We start from the raw sequence: 17,076 nt of genomic DNA on the forward strand, positions 1-17,076 counted from the left end.
ATTTCCCCCGGCTGACACCTCTCCAACATAAAACCGTAAGGCAGAGGTAAAATATCTCTCTCCTGGCGAAAATAAAGCTTTGTCTGCCTGCTGATCTATTGGATATAAAAATAAAGCCGCGGCTTTGATGCGGGGTTTACCTTATGCGCGCCTTTGCTTTTTGCGCACACAAAGCTCCAATGAAGATGGATCGTGCGGGATTGGCTGCACTGCATCCAGCACAGCAACATCACTCACTCCACTTCTTCTTCTTCTTCCTCCTCCTCCTCCTGCTCCTCCTCCTCCTCTTCTCCTCCTCATCCTCCTCCTCCTCCTCTATTTCCCTTTGTAGCAGCTTTTTTTATCATGATAAAAAAAAAACATGTTGAGGACTGCGTTGTTTGTTATTGATCAGTGTCGGTCGTTATGCTGGATTTCAGCTCAACCAGCTTTGGACAAGTTGTGCACTTTCGATTCTTGCTCATAGTTTTGTGTTTGTTTCTATTCTTTTCTATGTGACGTGACAACATGTCAAGGTGTGGGCAAATGTGCTTCTACAACAGTACTGTTGGATGAGGAAGAACAGTGACTGCCCCAGGGGCGTCTCTAGGATCTTGATACATCTGGGGCTTAGCCAGTGCAGCTGCTCGCCATGTTGGTGCCCTAAGCATAACTCCTTCATGATGCCCCCCTGAGATAGGAAAGTGACCCACGGGGAGCGTTGTCGACGGGGGGGGGCAGAGCGATGCGACCCGAGAAGTGTCAACGGGGGGTGCTGAGCAGTGGCGGCTGGTGAATTTTTGGGGGGGGGGGGGGGCGCAGTTTAAATAGCACTCAACAATGAGAAGAAAAGAGGTTTTGAGTAGAATATTGTAAAAAACAAAGCTTTATTTCAAGAACACACCATGCTCAACACTGTCCAATAACAACTATCAACACACTGTAACTTTGGGCATGAGAGGTTCAGAGCAGCTTTAAGAAACATTGGGTTGGGTTTCAGAGGTTTGCAAAATAAAAGAGTTTCACCCTCACATGAAAGAGGTTCAGAGCAGAATAGAGTCAGAAAGAGATCACATGTTACATTGGGTGACAGAGTAGACGCACTACGTGTAAAGAAAAGTAGCCCTCCTCTCTTTAAAGTTGGCAAACTTCTCCATAACTCTCTGGTTAAAGTCAATCATATCTGTAACCAGCCTGTTTCCATTATTCTTGAGGGAATGTGTCTGTTTTTCAGAACTTCTTCGTTGTGTTTTCGATGCCAGTTCGGTCTCCTTCTGCTGCTCTGCTCTGCAAACAGGGTTAGCTTCATGCTGTTAGCGAGTTAGCTCCATGCTCTTAGCTAGATAACTGCGGCAAGTTTCGTGCCTTACACTTGTCTGCAGCTCTTTAGATCCCTCACCCCGTTGTAGTCCAGAGAGTTTCAGTCCCAGGACTTTGGAACAACAGACAGGGGAAACTAAACAGCGCATTACTCACTGAGCCTCCAGCTGACAGCTCCGTTAGCTACCTGCTCTGTAGCTTCGTGGAGCTCTCTGGCTGAGGGAACGATACGTCTCTGATCTGCCGAATAGTCCAGTCACGTGAAATAATAAAATTATGTCATTGGCCAATGAGCGCACATTTTTGTGCCCCAAGATTTACGTTTCATCCGCCAATGAGAAGCCGTCCTTGCCGAAACGACTGTGAAATGTTTGCTGCTCCCGCACACACACGTTTGGCCGGTGTCCCGAAAATGGGGAGGGGCTTCTCTCTGTGAGGATGAGTGGCGATATATTATATTTTTTCACATTAACTTAAGTGGTTGTTGACAGGCTGACGGTCTCCCACACACATTTAGCGCATCAACACGGTATATTTACTATTTAAATGATTTGGCATACAATGTTTTTTGACAGGATATATTTTTTTTTCTTCTTCTTCTTCTTTTTTTTCATCTCAAAATTTTAAGAGGGGCGGCGCCCTAGCGCCCTCTATGGACGCACCGCCACTGGTGCTGAGCGATTAAATATATATCTTGTTCTGCCTGTTTTGTGATATACATGCCTAAAAGGCGTCTAATTATTTATTTATTTTTACATTTGGGGCTAATTAAAAAAGATCCGGGGCTTTAGCCCCGGATGTTTTAGCCTAGGGATGCCACTGGACTGCCCCCTGGCATACTTTCACTGTAAGGCCCATGCAGCTGCCTCAGCAAGCAGTTTAATTCAAAGGATATGAAGAGATTAGTATTGGTATAGGCTGCAGGTTTTATTTTCAGTTTTAGCTCCCTGCCAACCGTTAAAACCGAATAAATGTGAAAGTATAAAAAAGCAGTAACTGCTGCTTTACTTTAGTATACTATAAGTTAACATTATTGAAAATATGCTACATTTTTGCTTCAATTCTTTTTTTATGCCAAATGAATGATTTTTGTTTGCATAAATTCATCCAGAGCAAACTTGATGGAGGGCAATCATCGCTTCACAAAAAAGGTTGGATCTTAAGAAAGAAGCTGCATTTTGAAAATGAAATCAGATTAAAGAACACCAGCTCGTATTGTATGTTCCTCTTGTTTCATATTACAATTTAAATGTGTTTGTTAAAATTCAGGTTTTATATCCACCTCCTCCTAAACCAAAAGGGGTCAGACAATTCCCTCCTTCCGGCCTCTGTTCGTGTTAAAAGCACCAAATGTCCCAGTATTGGGCCTCGTATTTAAATCACTTGGGGGTCTTTACTATTAAAACAGTCGGGTTTACCACATTAAGAAGAATGAGATAGATAGTCCTGACTAAATATGCGCTAATAACTTAAACAGAAAAACAGATGATCGTCTCACCGTTAAAATACATAAATAACCAGCAGATGAATGGTTAAGCTACATTCATGGGCCGCTCTGCTCTATTTTAATGCAGGTATCAGCGGCGGCCAGCTCTCCCTCTCTCTCCATGCTTGCGGGCTTTTTTTTATTTCACAGCGCAGAAATCCGCTGCAGCTATCTGCCGCTCTGCAGCCATGCAGCCCGTCCCCAGAGCATTGGCCATAGGGCGATAATATCTCAATGGGAGTGGTTATCGCCACACATTATATTATAATCATTAGTGATCCTAGCCCTTTCACCCCGACTGCAGAATAAACGCGCAGAAGCATTAATCTGAACTAGGGGAACTGCTTTAGAGGCTGCTTCCCAGCGCCTTTATGTGTGCTCATTTCTCAGTCACTCGGTCTGGAGCTTGTTCAACGAGAGAGAGAGAGAGAGAGAGAGAGAGAGAGAGAGAGAGAGAGAGAGAGAGAGAGAGAGAGAGAGAGAGAGAGAGAGAGAGAGAGAGAGAGAGAGAGAGAGAGAGAGAGAGAGAGAGAGAGAGAGAGAGAGAGAGAGAGAGAGAGAGAGAGAGAGAGAGAGAGAGAGGTTTTGTTAACCAAACCCACCTGGCTCAGTCAGTCCAGATTCGTGTCCAGATATGTGTTGGATAAGATGTAACTATATGTTCTCTATTTATCGAACAGGGCAACCTCCTAGCATTTTGAATCAGATTACCTTTTTTTGTCTAAAACAAAAACAATATTTGAGAAAACTAGATTAATTTGCTAGACTTCTATTTGTGTCTCAGTGATATACTTATATAAATATACATAGAAAGGGACTATAGGAACTATCAGTGTGGGCATATTGTCAAATGTAAATTGACACATACACCTGCGCGCTCTGACCTTCTAAAGCTTGACTCTGACATAACACTAGCTAAAATATGGATAAGATATGGAAGACTTAATATAATAGTAATAGTAGTGTCATTGCATGAGCCCTCTCTTTATCCGGATTGAATTTTCCCCCTAGTGAGTGGGACCCTTGTGGTGGCCGTGTTTCTGGGTGACCTCGGGGTCTCATGCAGGGTGACTGTTGTGGACCCCAAAAGCCCCAAATCCACCAAAGCATGTGATCTCATTGAAAACACGTTCAGACAGTGAAGAGAGTGGCGGCTAGTGTGTGCGTGTGTGCGTGCGTGCGTGCGTGCGTGCGTGTGTATGTATCGCTGTGGATGAAGTGGGGGGTTGACTGGCTGAGACGAGACAGCTGTAGGGAGATGATCTATAAATCCCATTGGATTTCTCTCAGGCCGGGACCGGAGTTGGAAAGTCTGGAAAATGTTTGCGTGGAGTTGGTTGTTGGCTCAATAATCCAGGATGAGTTCACATTGGCATATGCTTGGCTGCTGATCTACAGGAGGGGGGGGGGGGAGAGACGACGACGACACACACACAGCTCAGTCAGTCGATCGTGGGACTCTGCCTGCTTCTCGGTGCCACCGCCTCTCTAGTCAACACCACGCACCAGGGTGGATGGACGGAAGCATAGATAGATGGGATGGATGGAGGAAGAAGGGAGGGCCGGATTTCAGTCTTGGAAATGCGTGATAATCCGACGATCCAACAATGATTGATAGACTGGACAGGGACAGGAAGGTGCACACACCCTCCCACTCCTCCAACCTCTACAAATTAACACGAAGGCAATCCTTGCCTCAAATGTGCCGGCTTTGCATGCTTCCTGCACAGCCAAGAGAGAATGTGATACATGTAATCAATTTGAATGAAAAGCACAGTTTACTTATTGTTAAACCAGCTCTCTGTGGATGCGCGAATTATGCGCTGCTTTTTGTTTTTGGCATTTGTTGTCCCTTTTTTTCGTTCAAAAAAATCCCATTGTTTATTATTCAATATTATTGATGTTGCATTAAATTAATTTGGCACATTGTTGTACAAAACCTCTTAGGACTAGCGATATGAAATAAAATGTTTTTTTTTCATAGATTTTAATTTTCCTTTAATTGTATTTCTTTCAAAATATACACATTTTATATATTTTTTAATAATTTACCCTATTCCATGAGTGCCGTTTTATAGGACTACAGATTCAAAAAAATTAAGACATTGAGTTGTTCATTCTTAAAATAAGCGCAATCATAAACTATAATTATCAATGTGTCATATTATGAATTATGAATATCAGCGCCTTTTTGAAATTCCTTTGTGAAAAGAGAAAAAAAACTAATCCTGTAGAGACGCTGTAAAGAGCTGAGGGGAGCAGCAGACCGGTACCGCACCCTCCTCTTCCTTCTTCTCCCCGGTACACTCAGTTGATCAAAGCTCCAGTCGGGGTGATATTTCTCTCTGTATTACCGGAGTCACGGTCCGTCCCCCCGGCAGCCGGCCCGGCCTCACTGGCCCGGCTGTAATGCCACACAGCCCGGCCACTGCTGAAACTGTACACGCAGAAGAAGATATCGCTTTTAGTATCTCTCTCTCTCTCTCTCTCTCTCTCTCTCTCTCTCTCTCGCTCATATTTCAAACACCTCTCCCCAACCCAGCTCATCACCTGCAGTCTTTATTCCAAAGAGTTCTCCTTCCTCTCGCTGTGCATCTCATACATTGTTGTGGTGACATTGTGTCTCTTAACTGAGCCTGGAGGAGAGAGGGGAGACAAATAAACGTGCCATGATTAGAATTAATGATTGCATGCATCCTCGCAGCCTCATTCATTATCTCAGATTAATTATCTCGCTGTGTACCAGTTCACTTGTCTGCACTTCATAAACCCCAAATCTCCTGGGCTGCTTTACAACACTGTGGCCCTGATACAAGAATAGCCCTTCTCAGGTGCCATGGCCACAACTAGAAAATGCATATCATACAAAGTGGATCAAATAATAGTTATCTCAGTGGACAACAATACCATATACAGTTTAGATACCTGCAGTCCCACGCGGGACGAAAATAAATAGACACAGTTTAGTTGTCTTCAACCTGAGCACAGACACTGGGCCACACATTCCAATGTACAACTTTTGTCTGCAATAAATGAAAATGAGTGAGAATAATCTATTGCTATTGAGGGATTAAAGTGGTAAAGTTAAAACCTTTTTTGTGTGTGCATTTAATAGTTTCTTTGCCTGGAGGGGAGTTGCGATATTTTTAAGCCTATATTTTGATTTCCTTCTATTCTTGGATTAATCTGCCTCTGTGAGCTGCCTTTTTTCCTTCTCTCTCTGGCTTATTCTAAATCAGGCAGAGATTATCCCCACTGACAGACTATCAAGGCATCTTCCTCAAATGGAAATAACAACAACTTGTTTTGTTTACATGATGAATTTACACGTTTGTTTGCCAGTGGGGAGAGTGAGGCCTGCAGCCCACAGGCTTTCTGCGGTTATTTCCGGATTTTCCCGCAGGTTTTAGTGCAGAAAATAAATAAAAGAAAAGAAGGTGAGTTTTGTAGTCCGCGACATTTCCACTGCGCATTGCCCCATGCATGTATAACTATTGTCATGCGCTCAATGACCTTTCTCTCCGCCTATCGGATGGAAACAGTACCAGATGCTTAGCAGAATGCGCGTGGACAAACACACATATAGGGACAAGAGAAAAGAAGAGGGGACTGGGAAAGAGGGAGAGGTGAATGTCAGCCGGAAGAGGTGGGCAAGAGAAAACAACAACAACAACAAGAGAGATGGAGTGTTTGAAAACCGTATCTCTCTCTCTCTCTTCTCTCTCTCTCTCACTCTCTCTCTCTTCACGCCACGAACACATGTCCTGTTGAAGGGGCGCTCCCCAGACGCCGGGAGGCAGCTGGACAGGGACGGGCGGACGTTTTGCATGAGAAGCAGTCCATATGCAAGACGATGCTGGCGGGCTATTGGTAGAGAATAAATGGCTTTCCTTGGTCGCTATAAGTGCGCCTCTATTCAGCTTGATTCCGTGTTAAGGCGCATAAATAAACTCGACGTTCTGCTTCTGTTTACAAGACAAATACAACATTGTCTTAATTGTATTTATTGTGACACGAGCAACAATAGAACAGTTTGAGTAAATGTTTAAAATAATAAATACTACAAACTCCTTTGATCTTGGTTGGATAAATTCAACAAATATGTAGACAATATATATTTATTGTGCCAAAATAAAAAAATACATGTTATAAAAGAGTTACAGAGCGCCGGCCTGCATATCTTCAACAGACAACACGACTGATCTCTTTGATGGTGAATGACGGTGAATACTCCAGAATGCTGTTAGGTTGGTGGTGTTATTTATTTAAGGTGGACTTGAATTGGATTGGACTTCCCTAATGAATCGTCTGAGGTGTCTGGGCCGCGAGCTCCCGACGGGCTGAGCTGCGCGAGCTGTCAACTTTAGAGCCTTTCTGTCTTTCACTTGCAGGCTTCCTCTCCATCACACCAAAGAGAAAAGTGCTTAGGTGTGCTGCTTTGCGCGGAGAAAAAAACATGTAAATGAGCAGAAGACATTCTGTGATGTATATCATTAAGAGGAGAACGATAACATGATAAGAACAGACATGTTCTGCAGCTTTCTGCTGTGTAATCAAACATGTAGCTCTATAGATGATGCGTTCAAGCGCAAAGCAGGCAGTACATATTTTATATTTTAAAGAATAGCTGATTTGTTGATGATAGAAAAGGGCGAACAACAAGACAAACATGCCCGACTTGTGCGTCATTTTCTGACCAAAAGTAACTTCACATGAGTAAACGGGAAGCCCACCATGCAATATGCGCCCCCGGCTCCTTTATCCTGAAGACGCCTGTATCTACCTGCTCAGATTCCTCCTTCATGCCCCCCTCGTGCCCAGAAGACAATTTGCTCAGCAGCTGAGAAGTGGCGTCTCTCACTCCGCGCTGCTCGCCCTCCGCCGCCGCTGCTGCTTCCTCCAAACACATTCACGAACATATGACAGTTTGCAGGGACATTCTTGACAATTGGTGTCTTGAGTGTGTGGCATAAATAGCAGCCAGAGCCCTCGCTGGGTTATGATGGGGCGGCTTGATGGTTGCTGGCATGGCGCGGCACTGATTGGTCCGGGCGCAGCCTGACGTCAGGAGGCTGGGAATAAGGCTGGGTTGGAGCTTTAGGAGCAAGACAGCTTACTGGAGACCCAGCGCATCCCAGCATACACGCGGTACTGGAGAGTAAGGGCATCCCAGCATACACACTGACTACTATCAGAGCCGCCGGCGCTTCGCAGCATCCCCCGCCGCCAGCTGAACGTCCATCGGATCGAGCAAGAGGGAAAACACTCTTTTTAGAAAATCCTTTGGGTGTGTGATTTTGTTTCTCGCCGGCTTCTGTGCAGTGGATACGCTGTCATGTCCAAGTACACTGAATTATCCATAGGCGTGCGTGTCTTGTTGTGTGACAGCTCTGCCCTAAAAGCATTTTATTAGACGCCTTTTCCAACACTGACTGGCAGACGACGCTCCTCTAACCGATGCGTCACTTCCAAGAGCGCCGGGACATCCACACCGGCTCCGGTCTCCTCGCCTAAGCCGATCTTCAGCTGCCTGGGTTGAACTCTACCTTCTGGTTGAATTCTGTGTTTTTCCCCGGCACCAGTAAAGGACTGATATTTTTTTTTCTTTCTCCTTTTTTTCTTTTCCACCTGAGAGAGAGGACGTGTGTTTCTTTGGACGCTGAGCCTTTTTACGCATGCAGGGAGAAAACTGTGGTGACACCTGATCGACTTGGCTCCTCCGCGCACATTGGCACGGGAGCTTCAGGCGACTCAAGGAGGGAAACAGCAGATTCTCGGTCAATGCTCGGCCTGTGCTGTTGATTTTGTTTGTGTGTGTGTGCGCTTCATTTGTGGGGTTGTAGCCCAACAAAAGCCATGGTCCACTGCGCCGGCTGCGAGAGGCCTATTCTGGACCGCTTTCTGCTCAACGTGCTGGATAGAGCCTGGCACGTCAAGTGCGTGCAGTGCTGCGAGTGCAAATGTAATTTGACAGAGAAATGTTTTTCTCGAGAGGGGAGACTGTACTGCAAAAATGATTTCTTTAGGTAAGATCGTGGAAGGAGACAGAATAACTCATCAGCTGTGTTTCTGTTTATGAATGTGTCTGATTTCATGCCAAGAGCTGGACTGTGGAAGCAGTGAGAAATTATAGCCTAAAGACATTTAAATAGCAGGACAAATAGTGATGGGGCATCACACAAAAGATGGAAAACATGTATTATTCAAGGCCAAACATTTGGACCTGAATTGAATTGACTTATATTTAGCTGAGAATCATTTAAAGTAGTATGATTGCTTTGGGGTTTATATGTTATTTACAACTTGTAAATGAGTTGTATACTATTTTTATACTATTGACTTCATGCCAGTAATTATTTTAAAAAACAGACTGCTTCTAATGCTTTTTCAGACAAATGGTTAAAATAGGAATACAAAAGCACATCTGTTGACTGTACACACACACACACTGGATACAAGTCCTGACAATGAACGAAGAGTTTCTGCTTTATGTATTCTCTAAATAAATGGATAGACCGACCTGTCCGTGCCTGTAAGGCGTGAGTTAGGACTTGGAGGCGATAAGCTTTGATTAGGAGCGCGTAATTAAAAGCTTGTTAATTTGGATTCTTATGCTAAACAACAACAAAAGAGGGGCAGCAACATTAAACGCGTGTGCACTCGCTCTCAGCGGGGAGAGAGGGGTGTGTGTGTGTCTGTGTGTGCGAGTTGTGTGTGTGTGTGTGTGAGAGAGAGAGAGGGGGGGGGGTGTTGTTAGGATATCGAGGAAATCACACATGGGGTGTGTTTTTTTACAGCGCGCAGGCAGTCGGGGGAGCGCAGGATCAAACCCCGGCCAGAGGAGCCGCTGCCCGGTGTGTTTGCTCAGTCCGACTGAGGAGGACGTGATAAGTGGATTTGAATAGTAAACTAGTTGAAAAGATCAAGTCCGCAGACAATGCAATCACAGACGTGCAGTCAACACGCAGTGCACACCACTCAATACACATTGTTTAACCGTGAAGTCAATGCAGGATTGGACAATATTATTACAAAGTATAGCCTGCTGTGTGAGACTATTAACTAAAACTCAATTTATTTGATGTCATCCTCTTTTAAAACGTACTGTGGATACACATATATGGTATTATAACGAATGCAAAATGTTCACATATAATATATAATAAATTCACTAAAATAACTAACATAAGCTGCAGGTCGAGACAGTTGAGCAATGGCTTCAGTTGGAAGGAGAGAACATGTTATGATTAGACACAATTGGAAAAATTACAATATTTAGTTCCTGCGCAACAGCCCTGCAAGTTATTCAATAATTATGTACAGAGCGTCAATGCCCAACCTGTGCTTATCTATACATGTAAACGTTGTATTAAATATAAAAACAGAATTTTATATATTGTATTATTATTATTATTATGATCATTACTTGTGTTATTATTATTATTATTATTAGTGTTGTTGTTATTATTATTGTTGTTATTGGTGTTGTTATTTATTCATCATTCATTCTGTAAATACCAACAGCCCAAAAAGCGTATAATATAATAAGACACTGGAGTCTATCTATAGATTATAATGTGGCATTTAAAAACAGATTTAATTCATATTTACACCGTATTGTAAACGTTGTAAATATGTTGTTGTCTGTTCTACACGACTCCTTGTGTCCCATCATCTCCACCTGGCCACGGAACCTGAATGGGCGTTGGTGTTATGTGTGTATAATATGTATTTGATAAGAATAAATAGTAACGATCTCCTTCTTTCCCCCGCAGAAGGTTCGGCACGAAGTGTGGCGGCTGTTCGCAGGGCATCTCTCCCAACGACCTGGTCCGGAGGGCCCGCAGCAAAGTGTTCCACCTCAACTGCTTCACCTGCATGATGTGCAACAAGCAGCTCTCCACCGGCGAGGAGCTCTACGTCATAGACGAGAACAAATTCGTTTGCAAAGACGATTACCAAAACAATGCCAGTGTAAAAGACTCCAACCTCCTCTCAGGTGCGTGTGTGTGTGTGTGTGTGTGTGTGTGTGTGTGTGTGTGTGTGTGTGTGTGTGTGTGCGTGCGCGCGCGCGCGTGAGTGTGTGTGTGTACGTGTGTGTGCGCGTGCCAAGCAAAGCCTGGGTAAATTGTGATGGATGTGATGTGTTCAGCCCCGCAGTGGCGTCATCATTTCCATGACCAGGATTTAGACGGCATTCAGAGATAGCAATTCAACACATTGTCTGTTGCTTAATATATATCTATATATATATTATTTTTTTCTTCAGTTAAAACTTTTTCAATCATCAACAAGATAGTTGGATAATCCATTTAAATGCGTGCGCCATTATTCGTCAACTGGGGATTTTTATATGTGTATTTAATAGTAATGTATTATTAATAGAGCAGAAAAACACGTCAGTTGATTTATAGAAGTGAAAAGAATGTTCATATATATATATATATATGAGGCTGAGTTATTTGTATTCATGTTGCTTATTGAAGGTCATAATTCAACCACCTTTAATGAACCACTGCACCATGCGGACAGAGCGTTTCGTTCTTTATGACTGGAGCCTGATTATGTTTTGGAGAAATGTCTAATGTGCACATGTCCTTTCTTTAGTAACGGCATGCAGCGACCCCAGTTTATCACCGGACTCTCAAGACCAGCTACAGGAAGAAGTGGTTCTAAAGGACACGGAGATAGCCGCCCTGTCCGACAAAGAAACGGTGAATAACGAGAACGACGACCAGAATCTCGGCGGGAAGCGGCGCGGCCCGCGGACCACCATCAAGGCCAAACAGCTGGAGACGCTGAAGGCGGCGTTCGCTGCCACCCCCAAACCCACCAGACACATCAGGGAGCAGCTGGCCCAGGAGACCGGCCTCAACATGAGGGTCATACAGGTAAAGGAACCTCAGTCCGATAACTCTCAGCTCGAGTGTGCGCCTTATTTTACTTTGACGTCACTCATTAGTCATTACCAAATACATATGTAGTCTATAGTTACTAGAAGGTGTGAGGCGGGGGTGGGGTTTCTCCGCGTGTTAATTGTAGCTGTCACAATCCCCAACAATTTCTAAACTGTGTCATAATAAATCATAACAACGTGGATTTTCTTATTCTGTCTGAAATAGATTAGAAATAATATTCAGGGGACAGCCACGGGTCGAGGAGGTGGGCTCGCGCCTTTTCTGTTTTATGGGGTGTTACGCACCCATTAAAAGGTGTGATGTAACAGCTTATATTTTATGGAAAAATGTCCCTGCCAAGCTGCCAGACTGCCATGACCGTGCAGGCCTCAACTCATCAGAGAGGCTCCACCTCCCCCACCATCGACCCCCCCCCCTTCTTCCCTCCTCCCTCCCGTCACATCCTTCACCCCTCTTTAAAGGAGGCCTCTTGCCTTCAAACTGCGCGGTCACATTGAATTCATTAGGCCAACGATTGGCCGACGCGCGAGGGTTGATTTGGAAACGGGTAATTTATATGGGTATTTTTGATTCTTGGCGCTGGCGACAGGGCAAAGTCGCCAACTGGCGCCGCGCTGCTGGGAGCACTGGGAGTCCTGGCACAGCGCTGCCATCACGTTTTGCGACCACGTTTAGCCATGCTGTGAGCATTTCAAGCCAAGTGGAAAGACATAAATCTGTTTCAAGGGTCTTCAGATTGTCTCCTCGGAAGTCTGAAGGGCCACATTAAGTTAAACAAAGAGCAAGACAGACAGCTGACAAAACATTATCATTATTATTATTATTATTATTATTATTATTATTATTATTATTATTATTATTATTAGTCGTAGTAGTAGTAGTAGTAGTAGTAGTCGTAGTAGTACTAGTAGAAGTATTAGTAATTGTTATTATTGTGGGATAATATTATAATAATATTATTTTCTTCGTTCGTTTTTGTCCCTTGCCCCCGGCCCCCACTCCCCAAAAATTGGGAATTATAAATTGATGAGCCAAAATAAAATCACGCATCATGAATAATTACAGATTTACTCCCAGAAAAAGTAGAACGAACAGGAATGCAGATATTTTTGTGTTTTTTTTATCACGTGGGCGCGGCTGCGGTTCAGACCGCAGGTAAAAAGGGTCAGCAGAGCAGATTGATGGCGATAAAGTGAAAGTGGCGAAGTAAGGCTATCTAATATGTATGAGCATGATGGGGGAAAGGGAAGCGCGTAATTAAAGGAATCCGGCCTATAGATTAGGAAATGATAACCTCCAAGAGCCCGGTAATATATCGGTAACAACCTTCCTATTAAGTATTAATTGGAGATTTTAAGCCCCCGCTGCTGCAGCCTTCGGTCGGAGTAAATGGAGGGTTAAAGATCATTAGGGAGGTTAGATGTGACTCTCGCTCCTGTAAGGATAATTGGGCGCAGTTCTCTCTGCCGCAGAGCCGTGCGGATTTAACGCACCGGCTCATCACGCACGCCGCAAAACACACAGACAGCCCGGTTATTTACTCTAATAAGAAGCCAACGCGGTGCAGCTGCCAAGGTAAACATGGCATCTAATTACACTTTGCTTTGTACGATAATTTACAGAGTGAGGTGTATTTGCAGATTCCAAAACAAAACCACGACGTGCATGAAAAAAAGAAGACAAAAAAAGTAATATTTCTAGCGCCAAATAAATTGCACCAAACAGCCCTTCACCTCACCATCACCTCCATGTATCACTCTCCTCCCATCTCGCACACACAATATTGACGTGCAATCAAAATGGCGTCAGAAGCCGCTGCACGTATAGCCTACTGAGTGACATGAGCTGTGTGTGCGTGTGTGTCCAGGTCTGGTTCCAGAACCGACGTTCCAAAGAGAGGCGCATGAAGCAGCTGAGCGCGCTGGGCGCCCGGAGACATGCGTTCTTCCGGAGCCCAAGGCGGATGAGGACGCTAGTGGACAGGCTGGAGCCCGGGGAGCTGATCCCCAACGGGCCCTTCTCCTACTATGGAGGTATGCATTATCATTGTTCGTCAAGAAAAATATTTCGTTATGCCCTCAGTTTAAAATTATGCTGTATTCAGTCACAGTGTATTTAACATGATGTTTACAATGTGTCTTTCCCATATTTACTCTTATTTTCTATATCCTGATGTCATGCAACAATGCCCCATCTTGGTACATAATCAGCATGTGTTGAATTAAAAAAAGAAGGTATTTGTAAAGCTTTTGTCTGTGCTGCCACCTAAAAGAAACACAGCACCATCCTGACCTGTAAAGGTTCAGCTTTCTGAGCTTTTCAAACATAATTCTTCACAAAATTAAATAAATAAAAACAAGTATGAGTGAAACATCACTGAATTGTTTTAATTAATTTTTATTCTTATTTATTTAACAATGAGACAATAGTAAGTCTCTTACTTTTGTAAAAAAATAAAATCACTTGTGAATTAGGGTGACCTCATCCAGCCACTCCTTTGCTGTGAAAGCATTGTAAATATTCGCAACGCTTTTGGTGTGAACGCAGCATTATAAATCAGGGACAGTGACATGAAGTTAGTTTACATCTCAGTGATTTGATGTTCCACTCTTCCTTCAAATGCTTTGAAATATCTAATAATTTTCTAAGAATATAATTTGTGCTTGGGCCTTTGTCCTTTCTGCTGAAGCCAAATGTCTAATAATATTCTGCTGAACTGAAGAAGAAAAATCTGTCTCAGTAGGTAGAATCGCGGATGAATTGGCCCCCATTTAAAAAAATTTCGACACATTTTTCTTCCCCACCCAATTGCAGTTTTGATTTAAGTGTAACGTGCTCTGTGACTAATGTAGTACGGCGAGGGTCCTTGCTCTCTAATACAAATCAAGCAATGTATATTCAATGAATTCCTCAATGTCTCCGGAATCATTTCTGCTCAACCATTGTTCTTATAGCTAACGTTGATTTTCTTTCTACTTGTCTTCGATCTGCAGATTATCAAAGCGAGTACTACGGCCCAGGAGGGAACTATGACTTTTTCCCTCAGGGGCCTCCGTCGTCGCAGGCCCAGACCCCAGTCGATCTCCCATTCGTGCCCTCCTCAGGCCCCACGGGCACCCCTCTCGGAGGTATGGACCACCCCCTGCCAGGCCACCACCCCTCCAGCGAGGTGCAGCGCTTCTCTGATATAATGTCCCACCACCCGGGGGACTCTCCCAGCCCAGAGCCCGGCATCCCAGGACCCATGCACGGCATCTCCTCCGATGTGTTTGGCCCTAGTCCGCCCTTTACCTCACTGTCGCTCAACGGCAGCGGATACAGCAACCACCTGTCCCACCCGCCCTCGGAAATGAATGAGGGCACAGTGTGGTAGCTTTTAGAGAGTGGACTCTACCGATGAGAGATTCAGTAACGGAGGGTGGAGGTGTTGGGGGATGGGTCAAAAAGGGAACTCGATATTGACAGGGTTAGGGCGAGGCCATTGAACTTTTTTTGGGGTGTTTTAATATTTATTTATTTATTTTCCCAGTTGATTTGTTGATTTCTTTTGTGGGAATGCGTATCTGGCATAATGCTCAAAAACATTGTCTTCGGTATTGTGGTTGGGTGTTTCACTTGCCTCCTTGGACCCCCCCTTTCCTGCATCTAAAGCTGGACTCACAAAAGAAATGGGCGAGACTGCTGAACTGACCCCCATTCAAACCTCCCCCGTTTTCTTTGGGCCCCTGGGGCGCCCTGTCACCCCTCCTGGCTTCAGTGGCCCGGCAGAGCGACCAAACCCCCTAACACTCACCGGTGGGGTAAAAAACCACCCTTTGGAAATCTCCTAAAGTATGTCCCGAACACGAAAACATCATTAGCTACTGTCAAAGACTTCAATAGCTTTACAGAGAGAATTAAGGGGCACAGGGTTGGTCGTGTGCTGACCTGGGACTGAAGGAAGGCTGAGCGGCGTTCAGACTACTGTGTTCGACGCACTAGCCTTCTCCCTTGTATTTATTCAGAAGCTCCTCAGACCTCTTTGCCTCTCAAGGCTCTGCCATATTGACACTTAACCTTTTTGACACCATGTTTCCGAAGGCCAGAGGGAATGACAATTTTCACTTCGTCTGGACTATTTGTTTCTTTTCTTTTTGTGATTTGAGAATTTCCACCAAATCTGAAGAAGGCCGCCTTGAAAAGGCAAATAGTAAAAACCCTCTACGGATTGCAAACCCTTTATTTAAAATGGATGTGAACTTGAAATGTTGAAATGAAGTCTACCTTCTAAAATTCTTTCACCGGGGTTCTAAATGGGACTTAGAGCAGTCAACTGTTTACGTAATCTATTTAATTCAGGAGTCCAGAAGTCTCGAAAACCATGTTTTAGAACCTCTCGATCCATATAAAAATGTTCCAAGCAACCAACCAAACTTTTGTATTGATTTCATTTATATTGTATGGAGATAAAAACACATTTTCTGGGGTTGTGGTTCACTGTGCTAGTTTGTACAAGATGTTGTTTACAAAAAAAAGACTGAAAAAAACATTAAAACCATGAGTAAAGTAGACAGTTGCCAAATAAAAAAGAATAGCACAACTACTGTTAAAGTGCTTTGCACCATCATCTGCAGAAGAGACCAAATGTAAGTGATAAAAGGAATAATTGACTGACGATCCATTCATACAATTGTTTATATAACATACTTAGACAGGTTTTATTTTTGTGTCTTCAAAGGAGAAAAATCCAAATATTATAAATTGATGGTCAAATATGCAACTAGTAGCTGCTACATCTCTTTGAATATCAAGCCCCCATGGTATGTCTTTTATTGTTCCAATAAACCTAAGCTTATGTGACCTTCAGTGCATATTAGACCATTCACTGTATAAATACAACATGTTGACAAAAATGTGTTTTTAATAAAACTAGAAAATATACTTATGAATTTTACATATTTTCTGTGGCGCAGCTAAATTACGGGATATCCTACATTCCAGTGTATTATGTGTCACACGATGTCAGTGCAGCCGTATATCACAGTGCTCCTGTGAGGCACTTATCAGGTCAGTGTCACTCATTTCATAATGAACGCTTTATGTCTATACATGTCTACATTTCCATTTACGTGAAGTGTAAAATAATTGGCCTTTGCAGACATGTTGACAGGTTAACAATTCTGATTAATGTTATTCCAAAAAATTGAGTGAAATTGAAACGGCACTTGGTGGAAAGTCCTGAAAAGAGACAAAGAAAAAAAAAGGAGCAGAATCTACAGCGTCATGCCTGGAAATATGACTTGTCTGATGCTAATCCTGAAATGTCCACAAATGTTTTTCCTTTTTTCCTCGTTGCACCAGATCCTGATGGCTTGAAGAATGATTCATAGAAAA

At 43.6% G+C, this 17,076-nt stretch overlaps 1 protein-coding gene across 1 annotated transcript; it reads left to right on the forward strand.

The window, feature by feature from the left end:
- Window positions 1-8,641: 8,641 nt before the first annotated feature.
- lhx1a (LIM homeobox 1a) lies at window positions 8,642-15,076 on the forward strand. The gene is made up of 5 exons (XM_056441673.1): window positions 8,642-8,811; window positions 10,561-10,784; window positions 11,393-11,676; window positions 13,571-13,736; window positions 14,697-15,076. Exons 1-5 carry the CDS (start codon window positions 8,642-8,644, stop codon window positions 15,074-15,076), a joined length of 1,224 nt encoding a protein of 407 aa, XP_056297648.1.
- The last annotated feature ends 2,000 nt before the right edge of the window (window positions 15,077-17,076 follow it).

The sequence above is a fragment of the Pseudoliparis swirei genome, chromosome 20, assembly GCF_029220125.1.
Source record: "Pseudoliparis swirei isolate HS2019 ecotype Mariana Trench chromosome 20, NWPU_hadal_v1, whole genome shotgun sequence".
In the NCBI taxonomy this organism is placed as follows: Eukaryota; Metazoa; Chordata; class Actinopteri; order Perciformes; family Liparidae; genus Pseudoliparis; species Pseudoliparis swirei.